Source organism: Callorhinus ursinus, unplaced genomic scaffold, assembly GCF_003265705.2.
Source record: "Callorhinus ursinus isolate GAN/ISIS: 27379988/994484 unplaced genomic scaffold, GSC_fseal_2.0 scaffold1, whole genome shotgun sequence".
Taxonomy (NCBI): domain Eukaryota; kingdom Metazoa; phylum Chordata; class Mammalia; order Carnivora; family Otariidae; genus Callorhinus; species Callorhinus ursinus.
The window spans coordinates 141805727-141831682 of NW_027397063.1; the positions used below are offsets into that span (position 1 = coordinate 141805727).

General features: G+C 48.7%; 1 protein-coding gene across 6 annotated transcripts in view; it reads right to left on the minus strand.

Annotated features, from left to right (window-relative positions):
- The window catches only part of ITGA9 (integrin subunit alpha 9), a 339913-nt gene that overhangs the window by 12321 nt on the left and 301636 nt on the right, over positions 1-25956 (minus strand). For 4 of the 6 annotated variants that reach the window (XM_025884438.2, XM_073902092.1, XM_073902084.1 and 1 more), the window contains exons 25-27: positions 24076-24195; positions 20293-20394; positions 4204-4323 (exon numbers count right to left, since the gene is read on the minus strand). In XM_025884438.2, coding sequence (XP_025740223.2) covers positions 4204-4323; positions 20293-20394; positions 24076-24195 — 342 coding nt within the window. Of the gene's footprint in view, positions 1-4203; positions 4324-5023; positions 8814-20292; positions 20395-24075; positions 24196-25956 lie in introns of those variants that run through there. The other 2 variants (XM_073902086.1, XM_073902077.1) reach the window with 2 other exon arrangements.

Below are 25956 nucleotides of genomic sequence, written 5' to 3' on the forward strand. Positions count from 1 at the left end.
TGTTACGCAGCAGTGGTTCCATGGTACAATATAAAACCCACAATGTGGGCAACAGCACCACCACCAACCGTGAAACCTTGCTGGAGTGAATGCCTTTGGGGGAGCTGCCTAATTTTCTTCTTTTATGAGATTCGGCCCAACACCCTGCCTCCAGCCACAGTGGTGGACGTTCTCTCCCCTAGACTTGCAGAACTGGGAATGAGAGATGGCTGATCAGTCTGTGGCTGGGGCTAGAAGTCACTGAGATATACTTCTTAGGAGGGGTGGAGGGCAGTGTGGAGAGGCAGGTCTGCTCTGGGAGAATGTGATGCAGGTGTGCAGAGGGGCAGTGGTGAGGGGCTGTGGGGGACGAAGGGAGTGATGGAAAGAAGGGGTGTTCTCGCTTGGTTTCTGGATGCTTTCTGGGTCTGCATGTACCTGTTTCCTTTGGGGTCTATGTGTACCCTTGCATTCTTAGAATTCTCTTTCTTGCTTAAGTGGCTGTGAATGGATTTCTGTTTTTGTTTATTTGTTTTTGCAACTGGAAGAAAGGGCCTTGGTGATGCCTGAGATAAGTATGTTCGGCCCTGGAAACTGAAGGGAAAGCTGGCCAGACCAGTGAGGTGACAGGAATGTCCTTCTGTTGACCTTCCCCCTGCTACGTGAGAGGGACTGGGAGTGACTCAAGCCCAGTCTAGTCTGCTATAGGCACCCCACACTCAGAATGCCTCACACCAAGCAGCTCTTTTTCCAAAATGATTTCAAATCCTGCCTTCCTTACTCCAGCTAAGGGAAACCATCCATCATCTAAGCTAAAAACAGTGAGGGACTGCTACTTTCCTTCCTTCTGACCTCCTCAGTCCCACTGGCCACCAAGTCCTGCCTGCTCTAATTTGCTCTCCTCTCCTCCATCATGGCGACTGCCCTCGCCCCCATTCTGTCCCCAGACCTGTCTCCTGAAACAGATCTGGCCATGCCACTGCTCTGCCTCCAGACCCCCCACACTGCCCTCCCATGACACACCTCGCCACAATGCTGCTTACTTTCTTACCTTCTCTTCCTTCTGGAGGGAATATCCACCTGCCCTTCCCTGCCTGGAAAACTCACACCACATCTAAGGTCAGACTTGAATGACACCTCATTTGTGAAACGTCCTCTGACTTTTCTCAGGTGCTTCGATGTGTTATAAGCTCAGTGCTAAGCATTTTGCCCACATCTTTTCTATACCTCAAGCTAGAGGGTAGGGTCTCTGTTTTACCGAGGAGGAAGCTGAGGGTCAGAGAGGGCGATGCTCCCAAGCCGCACAGCTGGTGAGCACGAGAGCTAGGTTCTAGTGCGCAGCCGTCAGCCTGCAAAGCGCTGTGCTCACCTCCCACTTGGTACTCTATGGCCTTTAAACATTGCCCCTTGGGGTGGGGGATCAATGGTACCTTCTTCTCAGTTTCCAGAGAAGCTTGTGCACACTCATCACCCACTATTATAGTTATAGGTCTGCGTGCTACATGGTGAAGCATTCAAGGGCAGGGAGGAGTACAATCATCGCTGTATCCAGGTACCTACCCAGTGTTTGGTTCAGAGCAAGTGGTCAACACATGTGAGCTGAAATGAAATATTGCCTTTGGATGATGAGCAAAGCAGTTCTGAGCCCCATGGCATCATTCAACTGCTTCTGTAAAGCTGTTTTAGACCATTCTCTTCCAACCTCATTGGTAATGGCAAGACCTTGTGTGGGGTTAATGCCACCAACTGACTGCCATGACTCGGCCCTCTCCCCCAGTCCATGGCAGAGGGTAGTGTCTGCCTTCTCAGGTCCTGGCTCTTTGGATCCCATACAGCTGGGTGACATCAGGGTCCTGGCTACCCCTGACAGCCATCTCCTGTAATTGCACTCTTTAAATAAACACAGCAGAAGCAAAGCTAAGCAGGTGGCAGGTGGGAGGAGGGAAGAGCGTGTACACAGCGTTGGGACACACCCCTGAGTGGTAGAGTGAAGGAGGGAGTTCTCGTCATGAGCTGGAATGGGGCATGGCCACCACACTCCCCACTCTGTGTCCCTGTCTGGTCTCACGCACCCAGCCTTGGAGGACTTCCTCTCATCTGAAGAGCCCAGACAAAGGCAGAAGGAAGAAATACACGCCCCCCCGCCCCTGGCCCCAACCAAAGCCCTTTCTCTCTTCTAAGATCCCAAACACTGAGCTGGCTTTGTTCTCCACCCACAGACCAGAGGCAGTCTGGGCAGGAAGGAGTTGGAGGAGAGAGGCGGGAGTTGAGCACCTGTCTGGCCACGCAGATTAAACAGATGACAAATTGGCAGATTTTTTTTTTTTTTAAAAAGGTAATATCCACTCCTGGCAAATATATAGGAAAATGGACACTTTTGATACAGTGCTTGTGGGAGGGTGAATTGGTATAACCACTCTAAAGGCAATTTGCAGCATATAATAAAAGGCTTCAAGTGCGTGTTTCCTTTGACTCAGTAATTCCATTTCTAGGGTTTCATCCTAAGCACATAAAGAAGGATTTGTGCAAATATTTAGCTCTTAGGATATTCACTGTGGCACCGTTAAAAGAGGTGTGAAATCAGGAACCACTGAAATTCCTGTGTCCTGGGGCTGGATGAGCGAGGACAGACACTGTGGCCTCATGATTGTGCTGGAAGGGGGTTTTCAAAGACATGGAAACGAGTTCAGAGTACTGTGTTCGGGGAAGAACAGGCTTAAAAAGAGCACATGGAATGTCTGAACAGCATGGGGACATAAGATAAACTTATCTTTAAGTCATGTGCTCGATATATTTTTCATGGAACCTCCAGACACTTTTTCACATGACGTAGCTCTAAATTTAAAGGAATGAGTCCAATTGTGAGTCTGAAAAATGTGTAATAAAAACACTGCTTTTTCCTGCTCCTGGACTTCTCGGATAAAAATCTATTTATTATGCTTTTTTTTCGAACCCACAGTTCGAACCCGCAGTTTTGACTTTAGAGGTCTTGTACCTCAAAATATATCGACTACATTACTGGAAAATTCAACATCCTAGTCAAACATAAGTAGGTGCCATGAGAGTGCTTGCTCTACATCTTTATGCAGCAAGGAAGGTCAAGAAGAGACAATGCTGTTCATCACGGTTATTCTGGGATGTGGACTCCTGAGTGCTTTACAACCTTTTTTGTTTGTTTGTTTCTCACTGACATGTTACAATGTCTGATGGATGAATACAAATTATTTTGTAATCCCAAAGCAGCTAATTATTGGAATCTAAAGCATCCGTCCCTAATGATGTAAGAGGCCGTTTCCACCGGCATCTGAAACCCAAAAGGAACTGTGGAAAAGCAAGGCTTTGGCGGCAGCAAGCCCCAGCTGTGGTCCCTGGTGCTCTTCTGGCAGCTGGAGACACAAGGACAGCCACGGGCCCCCCTCACCTGGAACACTACTGTCCAGCAGAAGAGACGCACCTTTGTTAGATAATGATCCTGAGGTTGTTACTGATGAATATAGAGGCATGGAAGCAAAGGGATTCCAGGTCTCTGAGAGTGTGAGGCAAAGAAACCATCTCGGACTTGGGGTAAGGACATCCCCCTTCTCCTTGAGAAAGCAACAGGAGGCAAGAAGGATGGATAGGTGTGCCCTGGGGAAGGAGGCAGGGCAAATCTATCTCTTGGCTCACCTACAAGGGTTGGGGGAACGGACCCCACAACTCCCCAGGCAGAACTCTGGACTTGAGCTCATCTGAGGTACCCGAGTCTTTGGGGGCAGAAACCCTTTTTGTATTCCACATGGGTAGAGAACAAAGAACTGTCCTGCAGTCCCTTTGCTTGTGTGTGTGTGTGTGTGTGTGTGTGTGTGTGTGTGTGTGTGTGTGTGTGTTTTCCCCCAAGTAAATGGTGAAGCACCCCAAGCGCCGCTGTTCCTCCCCAGGCTTCTGCTGTGGAGTCCGGTTCCCGCCCTCCCACCCTCCCGTTAGGACCAGCGAGAAGGTAAGAACAGAGGGGGGCTGAGATGTTTGCTCTCCCTCTAAAGGTCAGCCCTCGGCTGTGAACGGCCTCAAGAGGAGCCAAGCTTCCACCCGAGCCTGCAGGGGACACTGCCCTCCCTCTCACTGTACCTGCACCGTGTGGGAAGTTCTAACAGGAAACGTCTTCCAAAAGCGCCCCCTCTGGGGAGGCGGAGGGCTGGGCGTCCACGCGGGGGCCTCCCCGGGCCCGCGACCGGCCGCCACACTCACCTTCCAGAGTATTACAGCCAGCAGCAGGAAGATGAGGACTCCGGCCAGCAAACTTACGGCGATGATCCACCCCACCACATAGCCCCGGGGCTCCAGGTTGTGCAGGGCTTCGAAGACCACCTAGGAGGCAAAGCAGAGGGGGTGGGGGACGGCTGTCAAACAGAAGTACCCAGGGCAGGACAGAGCCAGGCCTGCGCTTGACGTCTAGAGGGAACTACAGATGTGTCCAGACTCTTGTGACCGAACACTGGATTTCGGTTCAGGGCCTTTCTGCTCGTAGACTGATGGGTTTTTCACTGGGGTTGGAAAAGGCACTTGAGATCCAAGCCCCAGTTCGTGCAAGGGTTTGTCACAACAACAGGCCTGACTTCAGTGTCATGAGGTGAACCTAAGTGTGGTAAAGGTCTCAGAGGACGCACTCCGTTCTTGATTCAGGCAACGACAATCTCCCTTTTATTAGGGTTTTGCAACGAAGGACATGAGCATGCCCTCCATGTAAGACTGTGCTCTTTCCAGAGGTGCACCCCACCTGTAGCTTAGTGCAATCATTTGATCAACGCCAATTGCCTGACAGATTGTTGCTCCACCAGGGCGGGGACACCATCTGTCTCAGGTCTCACGGCCTCGCACACAGTAGGCCCTCACTCCTGAAGCGCTGGGCTCTGGGTTTCCACGGGAATCCCAGCCCATGCCACGGTGAGGCAAGTTTCCCCAAGTTTTACGGAAACTCAGCGGTGTGCTGGAACCGGCCATCAGCCTGCAAGAGCCAACTGGGTGCTTCTCTTCCTCACCCCACATCTAGCGACACTGCAGTGGTGGCCTGAAATGGGCCGTGTGCGAGTATTTATTTATTTTTTTAAGATTTTATTTATTTTTTATTTATTTGACAGAGAGAGACACAGAGAGAGAGGGAACACAAGCAGAGGAAGCAGGCAGAAGGAGAGGGAGAAGCAGGCTTCCCACCGAGCAGGGAGCCTGATGCGGGGCTTGATCCTAGGACCCTGGGATCATGACCTGAGCCGAAGGCAGACGCTTAACGACTGAGCCCCCCCAGACGCCCCACCGTGTGCGAGTATTTACACTGCGGAAACTGGCAGACGGGTCAGGGCCCCCCATCCTCCTGCCAGAGAACCAATTGCTTACCATGTATTAACACTAATTGTACCCTTTGGCTCTGCTTTAGCCTCACTGGTCACGGTGGAGTTTGGTTTTGTAGAATTCAAAGCATCCATTGTGTCCTTGCTGCCCGGTAACCTTCCCTACCATCCACTGCCCACTCAAGCTTGCTGCAAAAGAGGTGAAAGTCCCAGCAGTGGGTAGTCACCATCTCCCCTGGCTGCCCGGCTGGCCTACCCCCAGGTCTTTGTCCAAGCTGGGTCATCCCCTCCTTGGGGAAAGCCTATCTAAACCCAGCTGGATGCTGGAGGCTAGCTGAGGCTCTGCCTCTGCCGGGAAGCCTCACTTATCCTGGGAACCCAGCCCCCCCCTCCCCGCAAGCCGCATGGGGTGATGGGGCACAGTACTGACTTACAGTGACCAGCACTGTTTATGTCCCCTTTTAGGGCCTGGATCCCAGCTCTCGAATTCTTCCCAAGTGGTTGTCTGTGTCAGGCTTGGTGCTTTTCTTACAATCTCCGGTCCAGTTCACACAGCCACCCAATGGGGGCTTCAACATCCACTTCACAGAGGGGGACCATTGAGGTCCAGAGGACAAGCCTTTTTGCTCTAGGCCATGTCGCTTAAGTACAGAGTCAGGATTTGAACTCAGGTCTAGCCAACCCCCAGACACCAAAAATCTGAGCTTGTCAACATGACACCACAGAGCCACAGAGTGCCTAGCTGAAGGTGGCTCTTCTTAAAGACTACCGGTTGGTTCGATGGATCATTTGTTATCTGTGCCCTGGTGATAAGGAAAGCAAATTTGAGCATCTCCATCTCCCTGTGTCCATCCCCATAGCTGCGGTAGGAGAGGAGGTGTGGGCTGGGGGAGGGGCCGGATTTCAGGAGGCAGATGAGCTGCCACAGTCACACCTGCAGACCCTGAATCCAGAACATTATCTCAAGGAAGACCAGGCAGAGCAGAGACCATCCCTTCCTGCATGGGGACAAGTGAAAGAAAACTGCCTACAAACACAGTAGTCATTCTGGGAATGGACAGGAGGCCACCTTGTGGCACATACTCACTGGCTGTGTGACCTTGGGCAAAGTACTTTCCCTCTCTGAGCCTCATTTCTCTCATCTGCAAACTAGGGGTAAAACAGCACCTCCCTGGAGAATTCAAGGGGACAATGCGCACAGAGCCCCGAGCCTAACACCTGGCAGAGCCCATCCTTGACAAACAGAAGGCAATTTTTCCATCAGTGCTGGCAGGAAGATATTTTTGAGGTCATGCATGCTTGGCGACTCTTTCATTTTTAAAAACCATTTATTGATGTCTAAGATGCATAGAGAAAAGTGAACATAACACAAGTGCACAGCTCACTAAATTTTTATATACTGCATGCTAAACGCACATGTGTGATCAGCACCCAGAATAAGAAACAGAACACGTCCAGACCCCGAGATGCCCCCTTTACACCCCTTTCCCGCTAATACCTGCATCAAGGGTAACCACTAGCCTGACTTCTCAGGGCCTAGATTAGCTGCACCTAATTTTGTCCTCCCTACATCTGGGACGGCACTGTGTGAACTCCTATGTCTGGCTTTTTTTTTCTTTTTTAAGATTTTATTTATTTATTTGAGAGAGAGAGAGAAAGAGAATGCTCGTGAAAGCATGAACAGGGGGAGGAGTAGAGGCAGGGGGAGGAGCAGCCTCCCCTGCTGAGCAGGACCCCGAAGTGGGACTTGATCCCAGGACCCCAGGACCATGACCTGAGCCGAAGGCAGATGCTTAGCCGACTGAGCCACCCAGGCGCCCCTTGAGTCTGGTTTCTTTCTCTCAACATGGTGTTTAGGGGACTCATCCGGGCTGTAGCATGTTTATGCTCCTTGCTGTACAGAAGCGCACCGTGTGAACACACCACAATCTATTTATCCGTCCTCTCCCTTTAGGGGCTGTCACCAAGAGTGGTTTTCAGACATGGAGCAGTCCTGAAGGGAGGTGGGAGGTAGTGGCCCAGAAAGGGGCTCTGAAGTTTCTCATCATACGCCCACTATTTTCTATCTGGATCAGACTAGAGATTCCTGTCTTTAAAGACAGATGCATGCCTTTGGGTTCTTGTCCCTAAAAAAGCTGTGGACTGAATCACCTCCCACATTCAGAATCTCTCATGGTGTCTTGTACGGATGAACCTTGAGGCACTGTGGCCAACAGGTACGACTTTAGGGAATCAAGGTACTGCTCTCAGTTTCCCCCTTTGTGAAATGGCGGGGGAGGGGTCTAAAGGGAAAATCAGACAGTGTTGTGAAGGCACCCGGTGCTTGGTCAGGTAATATGAGGCTGCGAAGCTTCCTTGACAGTGAGTTGCTGAGGCAGGCTGTGAGCTCAGGGCAGGCCGGCCATAGTCCACCTCCTTCGAGAGCCCCAGTGGCTTCTCGGGGACCCTGCCGTCCCCTTGCTGTTCGAAATCTGCATCCCCGCAAAGCTGCGCCAGAGCTCTGGTTTTGTGGATACAGACACAGTCAAGAGTATCCACTGCAGTTTATTAGTCTAACAAATTCCACAAGAATGCCCTGTCACTTCGCTGGAATGTGTGTTTAATCCTTTCTTATTTTTAGTGATGCTGTTCCTCTTCTTGGATGTGTGTTTTGTGCTTTGGCAGAGCTGGTCCCTGCACGTCAAGACTCTAATAAGCCCATTTCGGGGAGAAAATCAAGAGCGTTCTGCAGTTTTAAGAAGTCACGTCTCGGATAAGACTCCAAAGGAAGGCATAGCAGCTGGACTCCAGGGGGGAGTCAAGAAGCAGTGACCATGAGGCCTCGTCTCCACCACTGAGGAGCTGGTGACCCTGGTCAAGCCCCTGGACCTTTCCACGTATCTTTTCTGTCTTCTTGTTTCCATCCCCGGTCTCTGCCCCAGGTCAGGCCTGGTCGGCTCTCACGCCACCATTTCAGGAGCCGTGCGGAGGCACCCCCTGCTGTTAGGAGTGTCTTTCTAAAGCAGCAGGTCTTCTGTTGCTTCTTTGCTTACACTCTGGATGTGAATACACCGTCCAAGGTCCCAGGCTCTTTACAGTCTGGTCTCTCTCCTGCCTTGCCAGCCCCTCACAGGGCAACCATTCACATTCTAACCAGTCTGTGTCACCTTGCCTGTGAGGCCCGTGCTCCGGCCACCTGGAATGCCGTTCCGTTCTCGTCCACTCGGCAAACTCCAATATTGCTCATCTTAAAAATTTGCATGCCCTTTGGTCCATTAATTCTGTACTTGAAAATTTACTCAAAGGTGAAGAAACATAAAATACAGAAAAGCTTTTGTCTTCAAAGATGTTCACGGTACAATTATTTATACTGGTACAGAATGAGATTTCCTCGATGCCTACCAATAGGGCAACAGACAGGTGAGTAGATAATTACGGTGAATCACGAAGTGGAATCCCATAGAGCAGTTAAAAAGGATGATAATAAATCTGGCTGTCAAAGCACAATTTCAAAAAGCTGACGACATGCCTCTCCTACAAATACAGAGTGAACACATGTTAAAGATGTATTTAATTCATTATTGAGGGGGATCAGCACGATGGTGAAACTAGTTCAAAGAAGGATCTGTAAATCAGACACAAGACTGGGTAATACCCCAGAGGGTGCTGAACTACACCCTTTGGGATTTTATTTTCTGCCAGACAATCATTTTCACCTTTACTGGCAAAAGGCATAATTTATAACTGATCAGTCTTCTACCATCAACTTGTAACTTCACAGAATCCAGGCCCTAGAGAGTTAGGCAGCCTTGCTAAACCTTTTCTCGGATTTCAAAGTGTCCAAGATTCCCATGCGGAACCTGGTTACAAGTCTGGGTTGGGCCCCGAGATTCCACATTTCAGATAAGCTCCTTGGTGATGCTAATGCTGCTCATCCATACTTTGAGTAGAAAGGAGCTAGGGAATGTTCCAGCCTACCATTGGAAGGACGTGCAACCATCTTTTTGCCTGATTTCCACGTTTTAAATACTTTTGAAAACATGATAATAACATGGGAAAAATGATAAATATTACAACATTAAGTGAAAAAATGAGAACATCAATTTAATATCTAGAAGACATCAGCTTTGCAGAAAAATGGTAGGAAGTTTCAAAAGTACACAGGTGCTTTTTGATATTATGGGCATTTTTTTTTCTACTTTTTTGTTATTAAAATTTTTTCTTAACTCAGCATTTTAAAGCTAAGTTAAAAAAAAATTGAGAAAGGGAAACTCTGCTCCAACAAGCCTGACCTACCCCTCTCTTTTTGGCAGAATTAGTCATTCATTCTCTGAGCTTTTGGAAACAGCACCTCTTTTAGCAGAGGAGAACTACTGTGGTATCCCAACGTCCCAAAAAGAAAAATGTGGAGGTTCTCTGGTTGTAAAGAAGGTAGGCAGCCAGAGCCCAGCCTGCTCAGCCCCCCTTCCCAAACCTGTCCCTCCTTACCTTACCCCAGCCCCGGCAGGTCCTGAACCGGCTCAAGAGAACCCTTGGTTCCACAACATTTAGTTTTAAAACCACAGCTAAGCACTTGGCACTCCTGGCCTTAAGTCCTTCTTGCTCTGTCAGGTAATGATGTATCTCCTTGTTGATAGACTCTAGCACCCTGTGAATTCTTACAGAATAAGGTTTCAAATGTATGTCCTCCTGTCACCTAAACCAGGATCGTGATTCATGATGTGATTCATGAATGCACACATTAATAAACTCAGTGTTCTCTTGGCTATAGCATGAGATGAAGCATGACTATGATTCAGTCTGCAACAAGAGAGGCTGGGGTTCGAAGCTGGAGTCTCTGAGTGTGCTTCCTGTCTCTCTATCTCAAAAATATATTGCAAATGTGATTTCTTTGCAGGGAGTTCTGGCCATTCATCCATCCATCTGCCCACCCACCCACCTGTCTGTCCATCCAACCATCTGTCCATCCATCCCATCCACCTGTCTGTCTATCCTTTCATCCATCCAACCAACCAACCATCCATCCATCCATCCATCCATCCATCCATCCATCCATCCATCCATCCATCTAACAAAGGTCTGTGCAGCAACTGCTAAGTGCTGGGCCCTGCGGGGGTCCCGTGATGAATCAAGCAGGTGGTCCTGGCTCTCACAAAGCTTCCAGCTTTTAGAGAATATGACCAATTAGACACATAAATGTGAAATCATAATTTTGGCAGGTCCCCGAGGGAGAGGTGGCTGTGTTAAGAATCATATGCCTTATTCTAAGAGGAATGGGATTGTGATGCTGGGTTTTGACCATGGGAGGGACATGGTCCACAGTGTGCCAGGAGCACTTAGCTGAGAAACGACTGTAGATTAGAAAGGAGAACTTCCCATGGGGGGTTCAAGGAACAAACAGCCCAGGGAGCAAGGTTGCAGGGAAGTGGTGCCAGGAGGTATATGCTTCCGGTAGGAAAGAGGGTAGGAGAAAGGGAAAGAGATTGAGGACGAGGGGGAGGCTGGTGGTGGAGGCTGATAGGAGGCCGAGAGACGGGGAGGCAGATGTTCTGAGCATCGAAGGGATGGATGATGGCATGGCCGTGGACTGAAGCTGGAGAGATTATGTGCTGGGTGTTAACTAAGAATACAGAGGAGGGCGCCTGAGTGGCCCAGTTGGCTGGGCGATGGCCTTCGGCTCAGGTCATGATCCCGGAGTCCTGGGATTGAGTCCCTCATCGGGAGCCTGCTTCTCCCTCTGACCCTCTCCCCTCTCATGCTGTTTCCCACTCACTCAAATAAATAAATAAAATCTTAAAAAAAAAAAGAATACAGAGGAGAAGGAGGGGCCTGTGGGTTTGTCTCCACAGAGGCTTTGAGGAGGACAGACATCAGGCTGGACAATAGCCGGCCCAGGTACTGGGTGTCCCACTCGCTGCGGTAAAGTTTCATGCACCTGAGGCTGGCAAGCTGGTGTCCGGGGACCACTGGGAGCCAACTTCCAGGCTGAGGCAACTGGCAAGCCAAACAGGAGCGCTCAATTCACTTCTGTGTTTCTGGAAACTTTTACATGGCCACCACTGCAAATAGGCCTCATGTCATAGCTGGCAATGCTCGGGTCTCTGTAAGGCCTGAGGACATGACAATGGTGGGGTGTACCTGGCCCAGCCTCTGCTGGATGAGGGCTTCCAGTGCTGAGACATTGCAGTCAACATGCCCCAGAGGGAGGTTCAACCTCAGACCCAGGTCGGCTGAAGATCAATTGCAATGGCAAGATGCTTTCTGCAGTCAACCTCACACCCGTCTCACAGAAAAGGAATTCGAGTACAATAAAAAATGGAAAGGGAAGAACATCTGGGACAAAGAAATGACATTTCCACCTGCTTCTGATTACACCAGTGAGGGTGTGGGGGAGGGAGGACGGAGAAAGGGCTGTCGGGATTGGAAAAAATGTTCTCGGCAGAACCATGTCTTCAACTACTCTCAGAACACAGCCGGCGGGAAGCTGCGGAGCAGGGAGACCTATGGAGACAACATCAAGGAACAGAAAATAAACTGCGCATCTGGCGAGATTGATGCTGTATGTTTATGTTAGGACACGCAGAGATGTCAAACCCGCTGTGGCCGCCAGGTGCTAGGGTTCAGAGAAGCCTTGCTCTGTTCGGATGTGTGTGTGGCGGGGGGGAATGAGCTGGGCTGGTGCTAATTTCTTTGTTGTTAATAACGGGTCACATTTGTTGGGAATTTACTGAGTTCCAGACCCCGCGTTGAGAGGTTTTATATCCACTGCTGTGGATAATCCTCACAACCGCTCTTTAAAGGGAGGAGGGGAGGACAGCTCATTTACCTCCAGGCTATCTTCATGAGAAGCTGTGCATCTGTTGAGAGCCCAGACCACAGCAGGAAGAGCTCCAGAATCAACAGACCCTTAAGTCTGCACATGATGTGCTTCTCAGGCCACCGGAGCCAAGGGTCGCTCTTAAAGACCAAGGGCCAGCTGCTTACCACCCATGACCGTGATCCCTACCACCTGCTGAGAACGGTGTTCTCATTGTGTGTGGGCGCAAGGCCACGGGCCAGCCCAGGGCAGAGGAGCACGGGATTAAGGAAGACTCAGGACTTGCCAACAGGCTGAGCCAGCAGCCAGTGCTGCTCTTCGACCGACAAGCAGTGCACCTCAGCTTGGAAGGTCTTTCCACCTCCTGGAGCCTCAGTTTCCCCAACAGGAAATGAGAGTAAAGATGCCTAGTTTGGAAGATCATCAGAGCTAATCACCTCAAATGCCGGGCACATCGTAGGAATTGAACAGACACGTGCAGATCAGAACCGACGAAGTCATTAAGCACAATGCGACATCCCAGCGGATGGCAGGATTTAGAAGCCACTTCCCCTAGGCTATGCTGGGAGAGAGCAAAGGCCCTTGAGCTTCCTCCTGGGACAGCCCCCAGCCAATGACAAGCAGGTCTGAAAGCCCAGCTTCCTCACTTCAAGGTGGACAAACTCTGGGGTGTTACGAGTATTCCAGAGTCCCCACAGAATCGACAAACTCTGGGGTGTTACGTGTATCCCAGAGTCCCCACAGAATCGACAAACTCTGGGGTGTTTTTTTTTTTTAAAGATTTTATTTTTATTTATTTATTTGAGAGTAAGAGAATGAGAAATAGAGAGCACGAGAGGGAAGAGGGTCCGAGGGAGAAGCAGACTCACTGCCGAGCAGGGAGCCCGATGTGGGACTTGATCCCAGGACTCCAGGATCATGACCTGAGCCGAAGGCAGTTGCTTAACCAACTGAGCCACCCAGGTGCCCCAAACTCTGGGGTGTTATGAGTATCCCAGAGTCCCCATAGAATCGACAAACTCTGGGGTGCTACGTGTATCCCAGAGTACCCACAGAATCGACAAACTCTGGGGCGTTACGAGTATCCCAGAGTCCCCACAGAATCGACAAACTCTGGGGTGTTACGAGTATTCCAGGGTCCCCACAGAATCAACAAACTCTGGGGTGTTACGAGTGTATTCCAGAGTCCCCACAGAATCTGGCTGAGCCTCCTCCTTCCTTCTCTCCTTCGTCTTCCCTCTCCCATCATCTCACTTCTTTCCTGGGCTCACATGCCTGTCTCACGTTCACTTCTTGAGAGTCTAGCCTAGGACCCGTGTGACTTCCTGTGGCGTGCCTTCCCTCTCCCCTGGCACCTGGAAAACTCCTTCAGGGCTTGTTCAGGGTCATGCCTCCTTTCGTGCAGCCTGTCCTCACCTCTTCAGCAAGGCACTCTCAGCACATAACCACACCGTGCTGTGTGCACGGCTCTGTGTGCACCCGTGTGCATGCACACGCGCACGTGTGTGTGTGTGTGCGCGTGTGTGTGCGCGCGTGCGCTGTCGAAGTCTGGAGGGTAAAAAATGGTTCTTGTTCACACTTATTGGGGGTTCAACTCATGTCTAGTGAAAGAATTTGATGGACCAGACAGCAGCCTTGTCCTAAAATACAACTTTTCACAGCAGAACTCTCTAGAGTCTAGGGGTTCAGTGAGGGGGTACAGAGGCCACCAAGGGAAATGGAGAGAAAGGCGCGCCTGGGTGGCTCAGTCGTTAAGCATCTGCCTTCGGCTCAGGTCATGATCCCAGGGTCCTGGGATACAGTCTTGCATCAAGCTCCCTGCTCAGACGAGTCTGCTTCTCCTCTCCTTCTACCCCTCCCCCTGCTCGTGCTCTCTCTCTTTCTCAAATAAACAATATATTTTAATTTTTTAAATTTTTTTAAAGATTTTATTTATTTATTTGAGAGAGAGAGAAAGAGCCCAAGAGAGGGAGGGTCCGAGGGAGAAGCAGACTCCCCACTGAGCAGGGAGCCCGATGTGGGACTCGATCCCGGGACTCCAGGATCATGACCTGAGCCGAAGGCAGTCACTTAACCAACTGAGCCATCCAGGCACCCCAAACAATATATTTAAAAAAAAAGGAAATGGAGATTAAAAAACTGGGGGAATTTGAGGTCCCCCAGCCCTGATTCAACCAGAGCATACTTCAATTTAGGAGTGGGTTCTGTCATTTACAAAAATAACGATGATGACAGTCATGATGATAACCAGAGATCCCTGGTTTAGGATAAACTGACCGAGACTCTTGAGGATTTGGCAAAAGGAGAGGCTTATTCTTCATGTGGTTCATCCTGTCCTTGGCCATCGCTTTCTGCAGTGAGAGCCACTATTAACTGAACCACCCATGTGGACGCACCAGGCAAGGGGCTTTGCATCAAGATGTCATCTGATCCCTCCCAACCCGTTTGAACAGGCATTCCCTACACGTGACCTGCACAAATTGCCACGTCTTTACTGAGAGAAATCTACCTGTCCGCTTCCATCTCCTCTGCCACCATCACCTCTTGCCAGGTAACTGTTGCAAGCTTCTAACTAGCCTTCTTATGTCCACCTTTCCTTCTTACGATCCACTAACCCCACAGCAGCCTATGATTTTTAAAGAATCTACAGTTGACCCTTGAACCACACAGGTTCGAACTGTGCGGGTCCACTTATATGCGGGTTTTTTTCTCGATAAATACAGTACAGTGCTGTAAATGTATTTTCTCTCCCTTATGATTCTCTTAACATTTTCTTTTCTCTAGCTTACTTTGTTGTGAGAATATAGCACATAATACAGATAACATACAGCATACGTGTTAATTGACTGTTCATGTTATCAGTAAGGCTTCTGGTCAACAGTAGGCTATTAGTCATTACGTTTTTGGAGAGACAAAGGTTATATGTGGATTTCCAACTGCCGCAGGGGTCGGTGCCCCTAACCCCCGCATTGTTCAAGGGTCAACTGTGTATTGGATCATGCCATTCCCTGCTTCAAACAGAAGCTCTCAGGGGCTTCCCTTCGTTACTGCCCCTTGGCGTGACATGGCATGGCCCTGCCTACATGGCCCCCCACGGACATCTTCACTGTTCCCCGGGCTCTTGCCACACTGGTCTTTGAACTGTGAACATGGTGGGCCGTTCGTGTCTTTAAGCAGCTCTCCCAGCAAACTGGGGTGCTTCTCCCCATCCTTGGCCAGCAAATTCCTTCTCACTTTCTAGGTCTCAACGTCCTTGGAGAAAGATTCTCTGACCCCCCCTTTAATAGAAAGCAGGTTAGTCCCATAGAACTCACCTCAGTTTGAAATGAAATCCTCTTTGCTTCCCTGTTTACCATCTGGGTTCTCCTCTCAGTCAGCTCTGGGAGTGTAGGGACCGTGTTTATTTTGTTCCCCATTGAACCCCTAGTGCCTAGTACAACACCTAGCTCTTAGCAAGCCCCCAATAAGTATTCATTAAGTAAACATGCAAATGGTGACTATTAGGAAGTAGGACTCACGTTCTGGCAAACTGTGCTGTGATACTTCTCAATTCCTTATGGTTATAAGTGAATTCTCGCTTGTGGGGGTGGTGGGGGAGGGGGAGGACCACCTTCGGATGATGGCAGAGGATGGGGATGGTGGTGACCTTCCAATGACCCTCTTCTGCATCCTACATCTCAATGTAACTTGAGGTGCAAGGGGGAAAACCTCTCTTGCCACGTGGAACATAATTTTAACTATAACTGGCCACATAAATAGTCAAGCACAAGTTACAAACTACTAGGTGACTGTAAAAACTGCAGAGCTTGCGTCAGGAAGCAGTCCAACATAAGGACCATAAGTGGCACCTTTTGGAGTCACCTCTGTTTACCATGTTAGGTGATGCCCCTCTGGTTGAGATGGCCTGGCTTGTGTCTTTGGTTGGGGGGGCAATGCAATGGTAGGGTGCAGAACAAAGGCAGAAATCTCTAGCAAGTAGAAAGCAGCTTTCCCGAGTTATGGGTGGGGAAACTGAGGCTTGCCGAGCCTACCTGGCACCCAGAGTCACACAGCTAGGACGTGAGGGAGATGAATTTGAATCCGGGCTTTTCTGAATCCCAAGGGGAGATGCAGTGCTCTGTCTCCACAGAGGCCTGACTTCTTGAAACGGCCAAGCCTGGGAACTGAACTGAAATGGCTTCAGAGAAAATTGCTGTCCTGAGCAATGAGTGCTTGACAGGGCAGGTTTCCTTAGAAGTGAAAGCATGGCTGTGGTCCTGAGGCTTCCTTCTGAGGTCTGATTAGGCCGAGAAGGGAAAGCCCCCTCTGGGGGGAGGACATCCAGGTCCAGTCTGAAGGAGCTGGCCGGGCTCCAAGGCCACCTGGGCCGTTTTAAAAGAGATACTTTAAAACGAGTCAACGATTTCCTTTCCCTACTGGATACTTTGCATTCGTCCAAGCCCCTTCACCCCCACAGGCTCAGTGCCTTCCCGTGGGACTGGCAGGGTGCAGCGGGGAGGGGGAAGGAGCACCTGGCTGGGAGTCAAGCATCCTCGGCACTGTTTTTGGCTCAGTCACTGTGAGGTCTTGGGCAAGTCATTTCTTCTTCCCAAGTGTCACAGGCCCTTTGTTCACTGGAGGAAGAAGCTTATCGGTTCTAACCCGGGGGGTGGGGGCACAAGGGAATCTCTGGTTTAACAAGGGGCACGCGTTAAAATTCTGACCCATTTTCCCATCTGCAGGAGGGGTGCTGATGGCAGTGGGCTGCGTGAGGGAGGTGAATGCCAATGTGGACATATGGTTCCCATGCACCATGGCAGAAGGAGAAGGGCCCCAAACATTTGCCCTGTCAAATTAGCAAGGAAACGGCACACATTCAAGCACATTAGTTCTTTTTTTTAAAAAAAAAAAAAAGCAAAAGAGCACGAACACTCCTTAACCATCTTTGGACAAAGATTTTCACATTCTCTCACACCCAACAAAGTGGTCTAAATGATTGAACGAGGACTCTGGCTCAGATGGGCGCCCTAAGAAGAGCCAGGGGTTAGCTGGCCCAATACTGACCCTCTGGATTAGAGAAGCACATGGGAGGGGACATCTGTCACTTTTTAGCAGTCCCGTTATGACCCCCCCACCCCCTTCTAGTGCTGGGGAATCCTCCCCTGTGTGTGCCTCAGGGCAATGGTGAGGCCGAAGTGCCTGTGATCTGCTTTCCCTGGGGTGTGGTCTCCCGGCGACAGGGACCTAAACTCAGCCAGTGAGAGGCTCCTGCCTGACTCAGAGCAAGAGGTGGAGAGAAGCCAAGCAGTGATGGTTGTGTCCAGGGCACCATGCCAGGCTCTTCCTGTGGTCAGACTGAGCCTGGGGTCCTGGTTCCTTAGGCTTCTTGACTCCTCTCCTATCCCCAGTCTGGTTCTCAGCATTCCTGGTGATTCTGAGAGCCACCAGACAGCCTTTGGACCCATTCTGATTCTGCCAAAAAGGGACAGCATAATCCCTCCTGCTCGCTCCTAAAATCTCAGCCTGGTACCCACTCCACATGGCAATGACTTATTCATCTGGGAATTTATGTGTGTGTTATATTTTCTGCTATTTGAAAATATCAAGAAAATAGATTTGCTATGTAATTCCTACAAGCTTCTCATCCAGCCTGAGAAGGTAGCTCGAGGTGGGGGGGGGGAAGGAGGGGTGGCTCGAAGTCACAAAGCCGATTCTCCAGATTCTTAGTTGGCCCCGGGGGGAGTTTTTAGCCTTAGTTGTTGGCCACTCTCCCTGAAAACTAAGAAGGGCTGAATTGAATAAGAAGAGGAAATTCAGCATATTCTTGGCACCTGGAAAGCGGTACGGAATGCCACCCCACCAGTCTCGCCTAGAACCTTCAGGTGTGGATCTGCATACAGCCAGGTACACTTGGTGTGGTTGGTCTTGGACAAATGCTAACACCCGACCTGGAAAAGTACTCCCAGGGCAAACGCTTCAAGAATCTATTACATATTTCTAGTTATTCACCCAAATGCTTTGTCAAGCACTACTCAGACCATAGCATCAAAACAAAAGATCCCAAAGGTCACAGGAAAATCAGTTAATGTCCCTGTTGATGAAATTTACCACTGTGTACACATCAGGTGGTTACAAATCGGGTCGTTTCCTCTTCTCACCCACACCCTGCTCCATACCAGCTGCAAGGACACTTCCTATTCATTCCAAGATCCTCAAAATTTGGTACCTAACCTAAAATCTTGTGAAATTTTGCTTGGTTTAAATTTGGTGGCTATCCTCCATGGAAATTTCCCCTCCAATAGATAATTGACAGAGAGCCAGACATTCAGAAGACTCACGCAGTGAAGAACGTGTTTGTTCTAAAAAAGCAAACCTTCCTACTCAGAAAAGATTTTTTTTTTCCCTGCCAGGAAAGTTGAGAACAGATTGTAGGACTTCATCTTAGCTCATGGGTTGAAAAGGCAAAGTCCCGGAAAGGAGGGAGAAAGGTACATTGTAGGATTCTGATGGCTGAGTGCTAAAGAAAAATCAGTGGAAATGAGAGCTTCTTCCAAAGAACTCTTGATCATGAAAATATCGCCATAGTGCTCAAAATGGAACAGTAATTAATGCAAGTGGTATTTTGGGGGCGTATAGATGACTCAGAAGCTGACAATGGGATGTTAAGCAATGTCTTCCTGGATCCCACAGCTCAGTGTTCTCATCGAAGGCAATGTGCCCGGGGATTTTTTTTTTTCATCTACACAAGTAATTCCACCTGTAGAAAACCTGCGACTTTACATCCACTAGCTCTGAAGTGGGAACACTGTGGTCTACCCAAACATTCCAAACCTCTCCGTTGGGCATGGATTGCATTCTAGAAAACTTTTTAACCAGAGCTATGACAGTGAGTGATGGATCACAGTCTCCTTCACTTCCCAGGTGAGGGTCCGAATTAGCAGTGCAATAGCCATAAGGCAGAGAGGGAAAGGCAAGAGCCGGCTCCAAATATCTGACCTGCCAGAAAGACTCACCCTCGAGGGTGAGAGATGCCAGTGCGTCACTCGGTTCGGTTTCTGTTATTAAAATTAGTGGCTGGCCAATTCCTCAGCGTGAACAGAGGAGTCAAGCTCTGCATCTGACGGTCCTTCCCCGCACTGAGCCCAGGTCCTGGTGTGGCTCTAACATCCCTCTCTGCTTCACAGATCCACATTCACTCTGGACCAGCCGATGTTCTCGTCTCTTGTTCACCACACAGGAGCAGGACTGAGGTTTCGTGGTGGTCCCCAGAGACTTATTCTTTTAGGGTCTTATAAGAGTGGGCTTTGGTCGGCTCCCCATTCTAACCTTTAGGTGCATGGTGTTTCCGTTGTCGATGGGAAATAACTTAACCTCCTTTTCTTCGTAGGTACATAATCTCTATGAATTTATCACACTGGTAAATTTGTCACAGCAACATGGACTCTTCCAAGAGTCCCCTGAGGGAAGGTGGATTCCAGGGAAGGGGTACAAAAAGGTAGCATCACTGCCTAGCTCAGTGGCAAAACAAGTTCAAAGGCTGCCGTGTCCCCTTTCTTTCTGCCTAGGATCTGAGTATGGGTATCAGGGACGCGCCTCCCCTCCCTACCCCTGAAAACCAGTAAAGGGCAGTAAAATCCCAAGGCCACACTTCTCCTCCAGCCTCTCCCACACCCCCACATTCAAGCCTCCCAGCTGCTGTGCCCGCCTATGTCTCTGAGGCCTGCTCCCAACTGCACTTTATAGAGGACAAGGGCATAGGGAATGAAAGAATGTTCTAGGGCTTGGAGAATTGGATGTGACCTCTTTTAAAGTTATTCAAACAACTTGTTTTTAAAATGCCCAGTGTTTATCCACGGAGCAATGTGATTGGGGAGGCAGATGAGGTTTCAGGGAAAGGTCTGAGAAAGATAAAAATAGTCTTGGCTTTCAGAGTGGAAATCCAAGCCCTATCAAGGGTACTTCCAGACTATTTTTCCTTTGGCCAGTCATAGCAGGGAGCATTCACATAATGACGGCCCGGTAAAGAACAATGCTATCACAAGAGCAGACCGCAGAAGTTCTCCATGGGGGCCTGGAAGCCAAGGCAGGCCTGGTCTTGGGTTTACCACAAAGCTGACATCTTGGCTCAGAGACCGTCTTTACCCTCAAATTCTAGCAGCACGCCACCCAGATGCCCTTACCCTCCGAGGAGGGCTGTTCTAGGGGTGGCTGACTCACCATCATCTCTTCTGGGTTCCCATTGGCTATCTCCACCACCCTCAGGGCAGGGTCCACCTTGACCTTCGCGCGGGTCATAAACTGGATGACAGATGAACTGTCCTGTGGAGGAAACAACACAACTCAGTGACGGATTTTTTTTTTTTTTTTTTTTTTTAGTGACAATGTCTGGGCCTTCAGGTAGCGGGAAGAACTAAATTCCAAGATTCCACATGGGCCAGACCAATATGTTATCACTGAACTAGATACCTCCCCATCCCTGGAACCCACATAAAGCAGAGCTTTCCAGTCTCTCTCTCTCGAGAATTCGCTTGTGCCATGGTGGATGCTGAAAAATTAAAGTTTTGCCAATCATCAATGCATGCAAGTTTGTGTGCTGTGGTTTCCAAGTGGTAAGAGCCACATATTTCGATATTGATACTGACATATTCACAAAGAGTAGAAAATAAATAAAGCTGTTTAATTGTGTACAACAAATCCAGGCCTGGCATTCCATAGAAGGCATCTGATTTCTATTTCTCAAGCATCTTCCTGCTCTGACCACAACCCTCAAACCCTTCACATGAGTTACTTTTAACTCTTTCTCGACCCTTAAATGAGGCTGCCTGGGAGTCAACCCCACTAACGTGGAGAGAGGGGACCATGGAGGGATGAGAAAGGGAAACATCTGGCTTAGAGGTGATGGCCCGAAGAGCAAGGAGCCTGGGGTGGGTGTGGACTCATCTAAGACTCAGGAAGAGCCCACCAGCCAGAGGCAGTTGCCAGCCTTGGGGGGGGGGGGGGGCTCAGATCCAAATAATGAGAAAATGGCTCCCAGGCAGGGATAGAGGAGGAATTTGGAAAAAGGGCAAAATTATGACTCAGGGAAGGGTCAGAAGCTTGAGCCTGTGGTACAGACGGTGCTGCACCGACCCCGGATGGAGGAGCAACCTGGCTTCTGGCGGGTACACCCGAGCATTGGGAGCGCACCTGTGGGGGCGGCTGGGGCTCTGCTGGCAAGGTGTCACCTGGCACACCCACCCACATCTCCACAGCCTGCCTGCCACACAGGAGGTGCACATCACAAGCCAGCTGTGGCCCAGTGATTAATGGAAGTGGTATTTGGGGGAGTACCCTCTCCTAGAAAACAGTTCTGAGGGAGCCCTCTGCCCCTCTCTGCCGGAGAAACCACAAAGGCCCTCCTGGGAGGACGCATGGGGATGCCACTTTGTGTACTTTACCTGGGAGCTATGCACTGATTATTGCTCTTTTTTAAAACAGCAGTAAAACCAATTTTGAATGCTTCAGGGAAGCTTGTTGCTCAGACGGACTGCGCCAGTGAGCTCTCATTAAGCACTAAATAATTGTGTAGGCAAATAAGCTTTTTACCAATTTAACGGTTTCGCAGAGTTGTGGTTTTATGTGTCAGGATATACTGTGTTGGCAATCTTGGATCGTCGTCATCTCGGATGTCCCTACAACAATAGCAATGACCACGACGGTAACCGTCAGAGCTGAAGGCCGAGCAGATGGGCCTGCCACGCGACAGGCCCCTGGCAGTTGCCGAAGAACACTTTCAGAGAAATCGGAATCCTCTGCTAATATACAAAATCAGACCCTACATTTCAAATGAAAACTTGTTAAGATCGAAACAATAAGACCTCAAATTCCCTGGTCTGGGGCCGGACCTTGAGGTCAAGGAAAATAAACACAACTGTAGGCCCAGGCAAACCACATGGCTGGAGCAGCTCCATATCCTTAGGGAGGCCAGAGGGCTCCAGGAGCCGGCTAGCGCTCACTCCCCAAGGGAGGTCCGTGGCTGGCTCCGGGGGACTGACATTCGGTATTTCAAGCTGTAGGAGCAGCTGGGGCCCCATCTGGTTCCAGGTCGGCCTCATTTTAGGCTTTCCTCTGCACCTGGAATTTCTGGTTTCTGCAGAAAGGGCACTTTCAGGGAGAATGAGCCTCTAACACCTACAGAGGACACCCCACAGCTGTCTCTTGGGGTGCAGACTGGGCTGGATGGCCCTTGGGAACAACAGGCAGTGGGACATGGCCCTTGGCAAAGGGTCACCACGGAGCACTGGGAGAGAGGGAAGCTGAGGAGCAGGCCACAGGGCTGTGTGCAAGAAAGGCCTTGCGGTTAAATTAAGGACAGATGACTGAAGTGCAAGCAGCCTACACCTGGGTTAAGGGTGAAAGAGGAATCAGAGTGGCTTTCTGCCCTCGGCGCCATAATCAGGGCTCTGGTGACAGTGACGAGTGTGGCATGGGGGAATAAAACTGTCCCCAGGGCCATCTGTCAAGAAGATGAACAGGACAGGTAGGATTACGGGATCCTGGGGACCCGTGCCGGGAAGGCACTTCCTGTGATGCGGGCCTTCCAGACCCCCTTCTTCCTGGAATCCCAGGACAGCCACTGGGGCTCTGGCTCCTCCCTGCTCCCTTCCCAACGCTGTCCTTTTTTAAGGGAGAAGCACAACAGGGAGTCACTGCTGTGAGAGCCCAACGCACCCCAAACTGATCTCCCTGCGAAGGAAGCCAGACAGACGGAACTGCGCACAGCTCTGCCTGGGTGTCGGGGGGGGGGGCTGCGCCAATTACGGATGGAAAGTGGGCAGAACATCTTGCATCCCCCATGCCTGGGACTTCTCAGGTCAGCATGCTACTGCCACACCTAATTTAAAAACTAACATTGGAATGACTTTTCTAAAGATATTCATTCAGGTTTATACTGAACACATTTAGTTCTTCCAGAGGAAAATAAATAGAATCTCTGTGGCTAACAGGCATATTTTATTTTATCTTCACAAGTGATTATTTTTAAAGCATCTTGTTGGACGTGGCCTTTCATACTCAGCAGCTCTTATGTTAAAATAAATCAGTGAATTTGTCTGACATTTTTTTAAGAACCACTAATTCACTAGAGAGGTATAGAAATACCTCCACAGAACCTCATGGAGCCCTCTGCTCCAAAAACTGCTGTGCATTTCTTTGTTTTTAATACCATTTGACAGTATTTTTAAATGAGCCACTTTTGATATGATAAACTCATAATAGCAAAGTCACCTGGAATTCAAAAGTTGGACTTCTCTGAAATAAGGTGTTGTCCAAACAAAGGACTGGCAAACTACCACCCAGGGGTCAAATCTGGCCCTTTGCCTGTTTTTGTAAATAAAGTTTTATTGGAACACAGCCCACGTGAAACACGCCCACTCATTTGCAGATTGTTTATGGCTGCTTTCACAATACAGTGGCAAAGCTGAGCTGTGGCAAGAGGCTGTAAAGGCCTGTAAAGACTGAAATATTTACTACTGGCCTTTCACAGACCACTGATTTAGAACGGGGTCCTAAGAGCAGCAGTACTGGTGTCACTTGGGAGCTTGTCAGAAATACAGAATCTCAAACTCCACCCCCAGGCATTTGCGTTTTAACAAGGTCTCCAGGTGATTCTGATGCAAGCTAAAGTCCGAAAAACTTAAATGTGCAAACAAAACACCTGGGGAGCTTATTAACATGAAGACGCTGATTCAGTAAGTCTGGGTCATAGAGCCCAAGATCCTGCATTTCTTTTTTTTTTTAATTCTGCATTTCTAATAAGTTCCCAGGTGATATGGATACTGCTGGTCCTCAGAGCACACTTGGAATAGCAAGGGTCTGGTATCCCCCACCCCCAGCATCCTCTAGCAGCAAATTACCGATGGCACTTACCAGAAAAGTTTTAAAAGGGGCAGGGAGAGTTCTGAGAAAACCCACTCCAATGCTTTTAAATGAACCCAAAGAGTGCAGTTCCCCAGGTATTACCTTCTTCAATATTTCTGTGTTCAGCAGCATGTAAATGTCTATAGTACGACTTTCTTCTTTAGCAAGCGCACTAAGGTTACAGTGCATCGTTAGGCAAGAAATTCCTAGTTTTTCACAGTCCTGAAAAGAAAAATAAGAGAACTGTCAAGTGGTATTAAAAAGAAAGACAAATGCACAGCAGTTTATGGAACAGAGGGCTCCATGATGTTCTATTCTGGTCACTAAGACAATCCCATGCCGAGGAATTCCATAAGAAGGTGCAATCATTCCTTCTTGCCACTAGAAGGCAATAGAGGGATTTCCTGCCCTGCAGGCACCTGAACATACTTTTTGTCAAGCAAATGGGAAAAAGCCATCCACTGGTTTACTCTACCAAAAAATTGGATTTCACAAGGAGAAATAATTGTTTTTCAAAAACAAACACATTTACATATTTCAAAAGCATTTTTCTTATGAGTTCGGAACAAAGATGTGTTTCCTACATGATGTAATTTTTGCCTGTATGGTGGCAAATACACTTTCGTGCTCTTTTCAGGGAGAACAAATAAGAGGGCTGAGAAGTCACAGGATTGATGAAAACATATGAGTAAAGAAAAGCACGGGTTTGACCAAGAAAACATGTGAATCACCAATAGAAACCTAAATTCCAAATTAAAGTTATAAAAGAGGAATTCTTCCAAAAGATGTTTGGAAGGGTTTCAAGGGTGGGGTAAGACTGTCAGTCATATACAGAGTTGTGTCTGTCAAACCACTAGATATCAATGTACCTAACAATTCTAAGGGCTTTTAAAAATAGTTGTATCATCAGCACTAGCTAAGTAAAAACAAAACAAAACAAAAAACAAAAAACAAAACCAAGAAAAAACGTCAAAACCAAAAAAACACCCCCATATTCCCAAGTGGCAAACAGCCATACTTTCTCTTTCAGGAAAAAAAGAGAAAAAAAAATGTGAGGGAGATGTGCCCAGCCTGAAATAAGGAGCTAGAGAGTTGTAACCAAATATATGGGGGAAAGGAGGCTTTGGGAAAGCACACAATTCCATCTTCAACACCCTCACTTTTAAAACAATGGAGGTATAACTTACATATAGTAGACAGAATTAAATCTTAAGGGTCCATCTTGATATATTTTACATATTTATACCCAGATCAAGATATAGAACATTTCCAGTACTTAAAGCAGGTTCCCTCAGGCCCCTACCCCTTTTGATATTCCTTCAAGAGTAACTACCATCCTGACCTCCAATACCACTGCTAGTCTTGTTATTTCTGAACTTCATGTAAGTGAAATATTATGTGTGCTTTGGCTCCAGCTTCTTTCAGGCGTTATTATGTCTGTGAGGTTCACTCATGTTGCTGTGTGTGGTAGAATTGTTTGTTACTCTGTAATACTCCTGTGTGTGGCTACACCACAATTGTCTACCCATTCTCCTGTTGATGGGGATCTGGACTGTTCCCAGCTTTTAGTTATAAGAAGATTACCGTAAACATTCTTATCCACGTCTTTCGGAGGACATCAATACTCATTTCTCTTGAGGATATACCTGGGAATGGAAGTGCTGGGTCATAGGGTACAGAGATGTTTAGTTTCAGTGGATCCTGCCCAAGAGTTTTCCACAGTGCTTGTAGGAGAACCATCACTCTTGATTAGACTCATACTAGGTGGAGAAATGTTTTGCTTTGTGCTTGGTGGGTTGCGAAGGTTTTCCCTTTGCCAGGCAATGGAATTTGGAATGTAAATTTAACACTTTGATTGAAACCTCAGGCTGAAAAATAGGAGTTGACCACAGTCCTTGTGACTTTATATGCCAATTGATTAAAACCAGATTTGGGAAATAATAAATGCCAAATAGAAAACTGGCCTCTCATCTCAAGACTTAC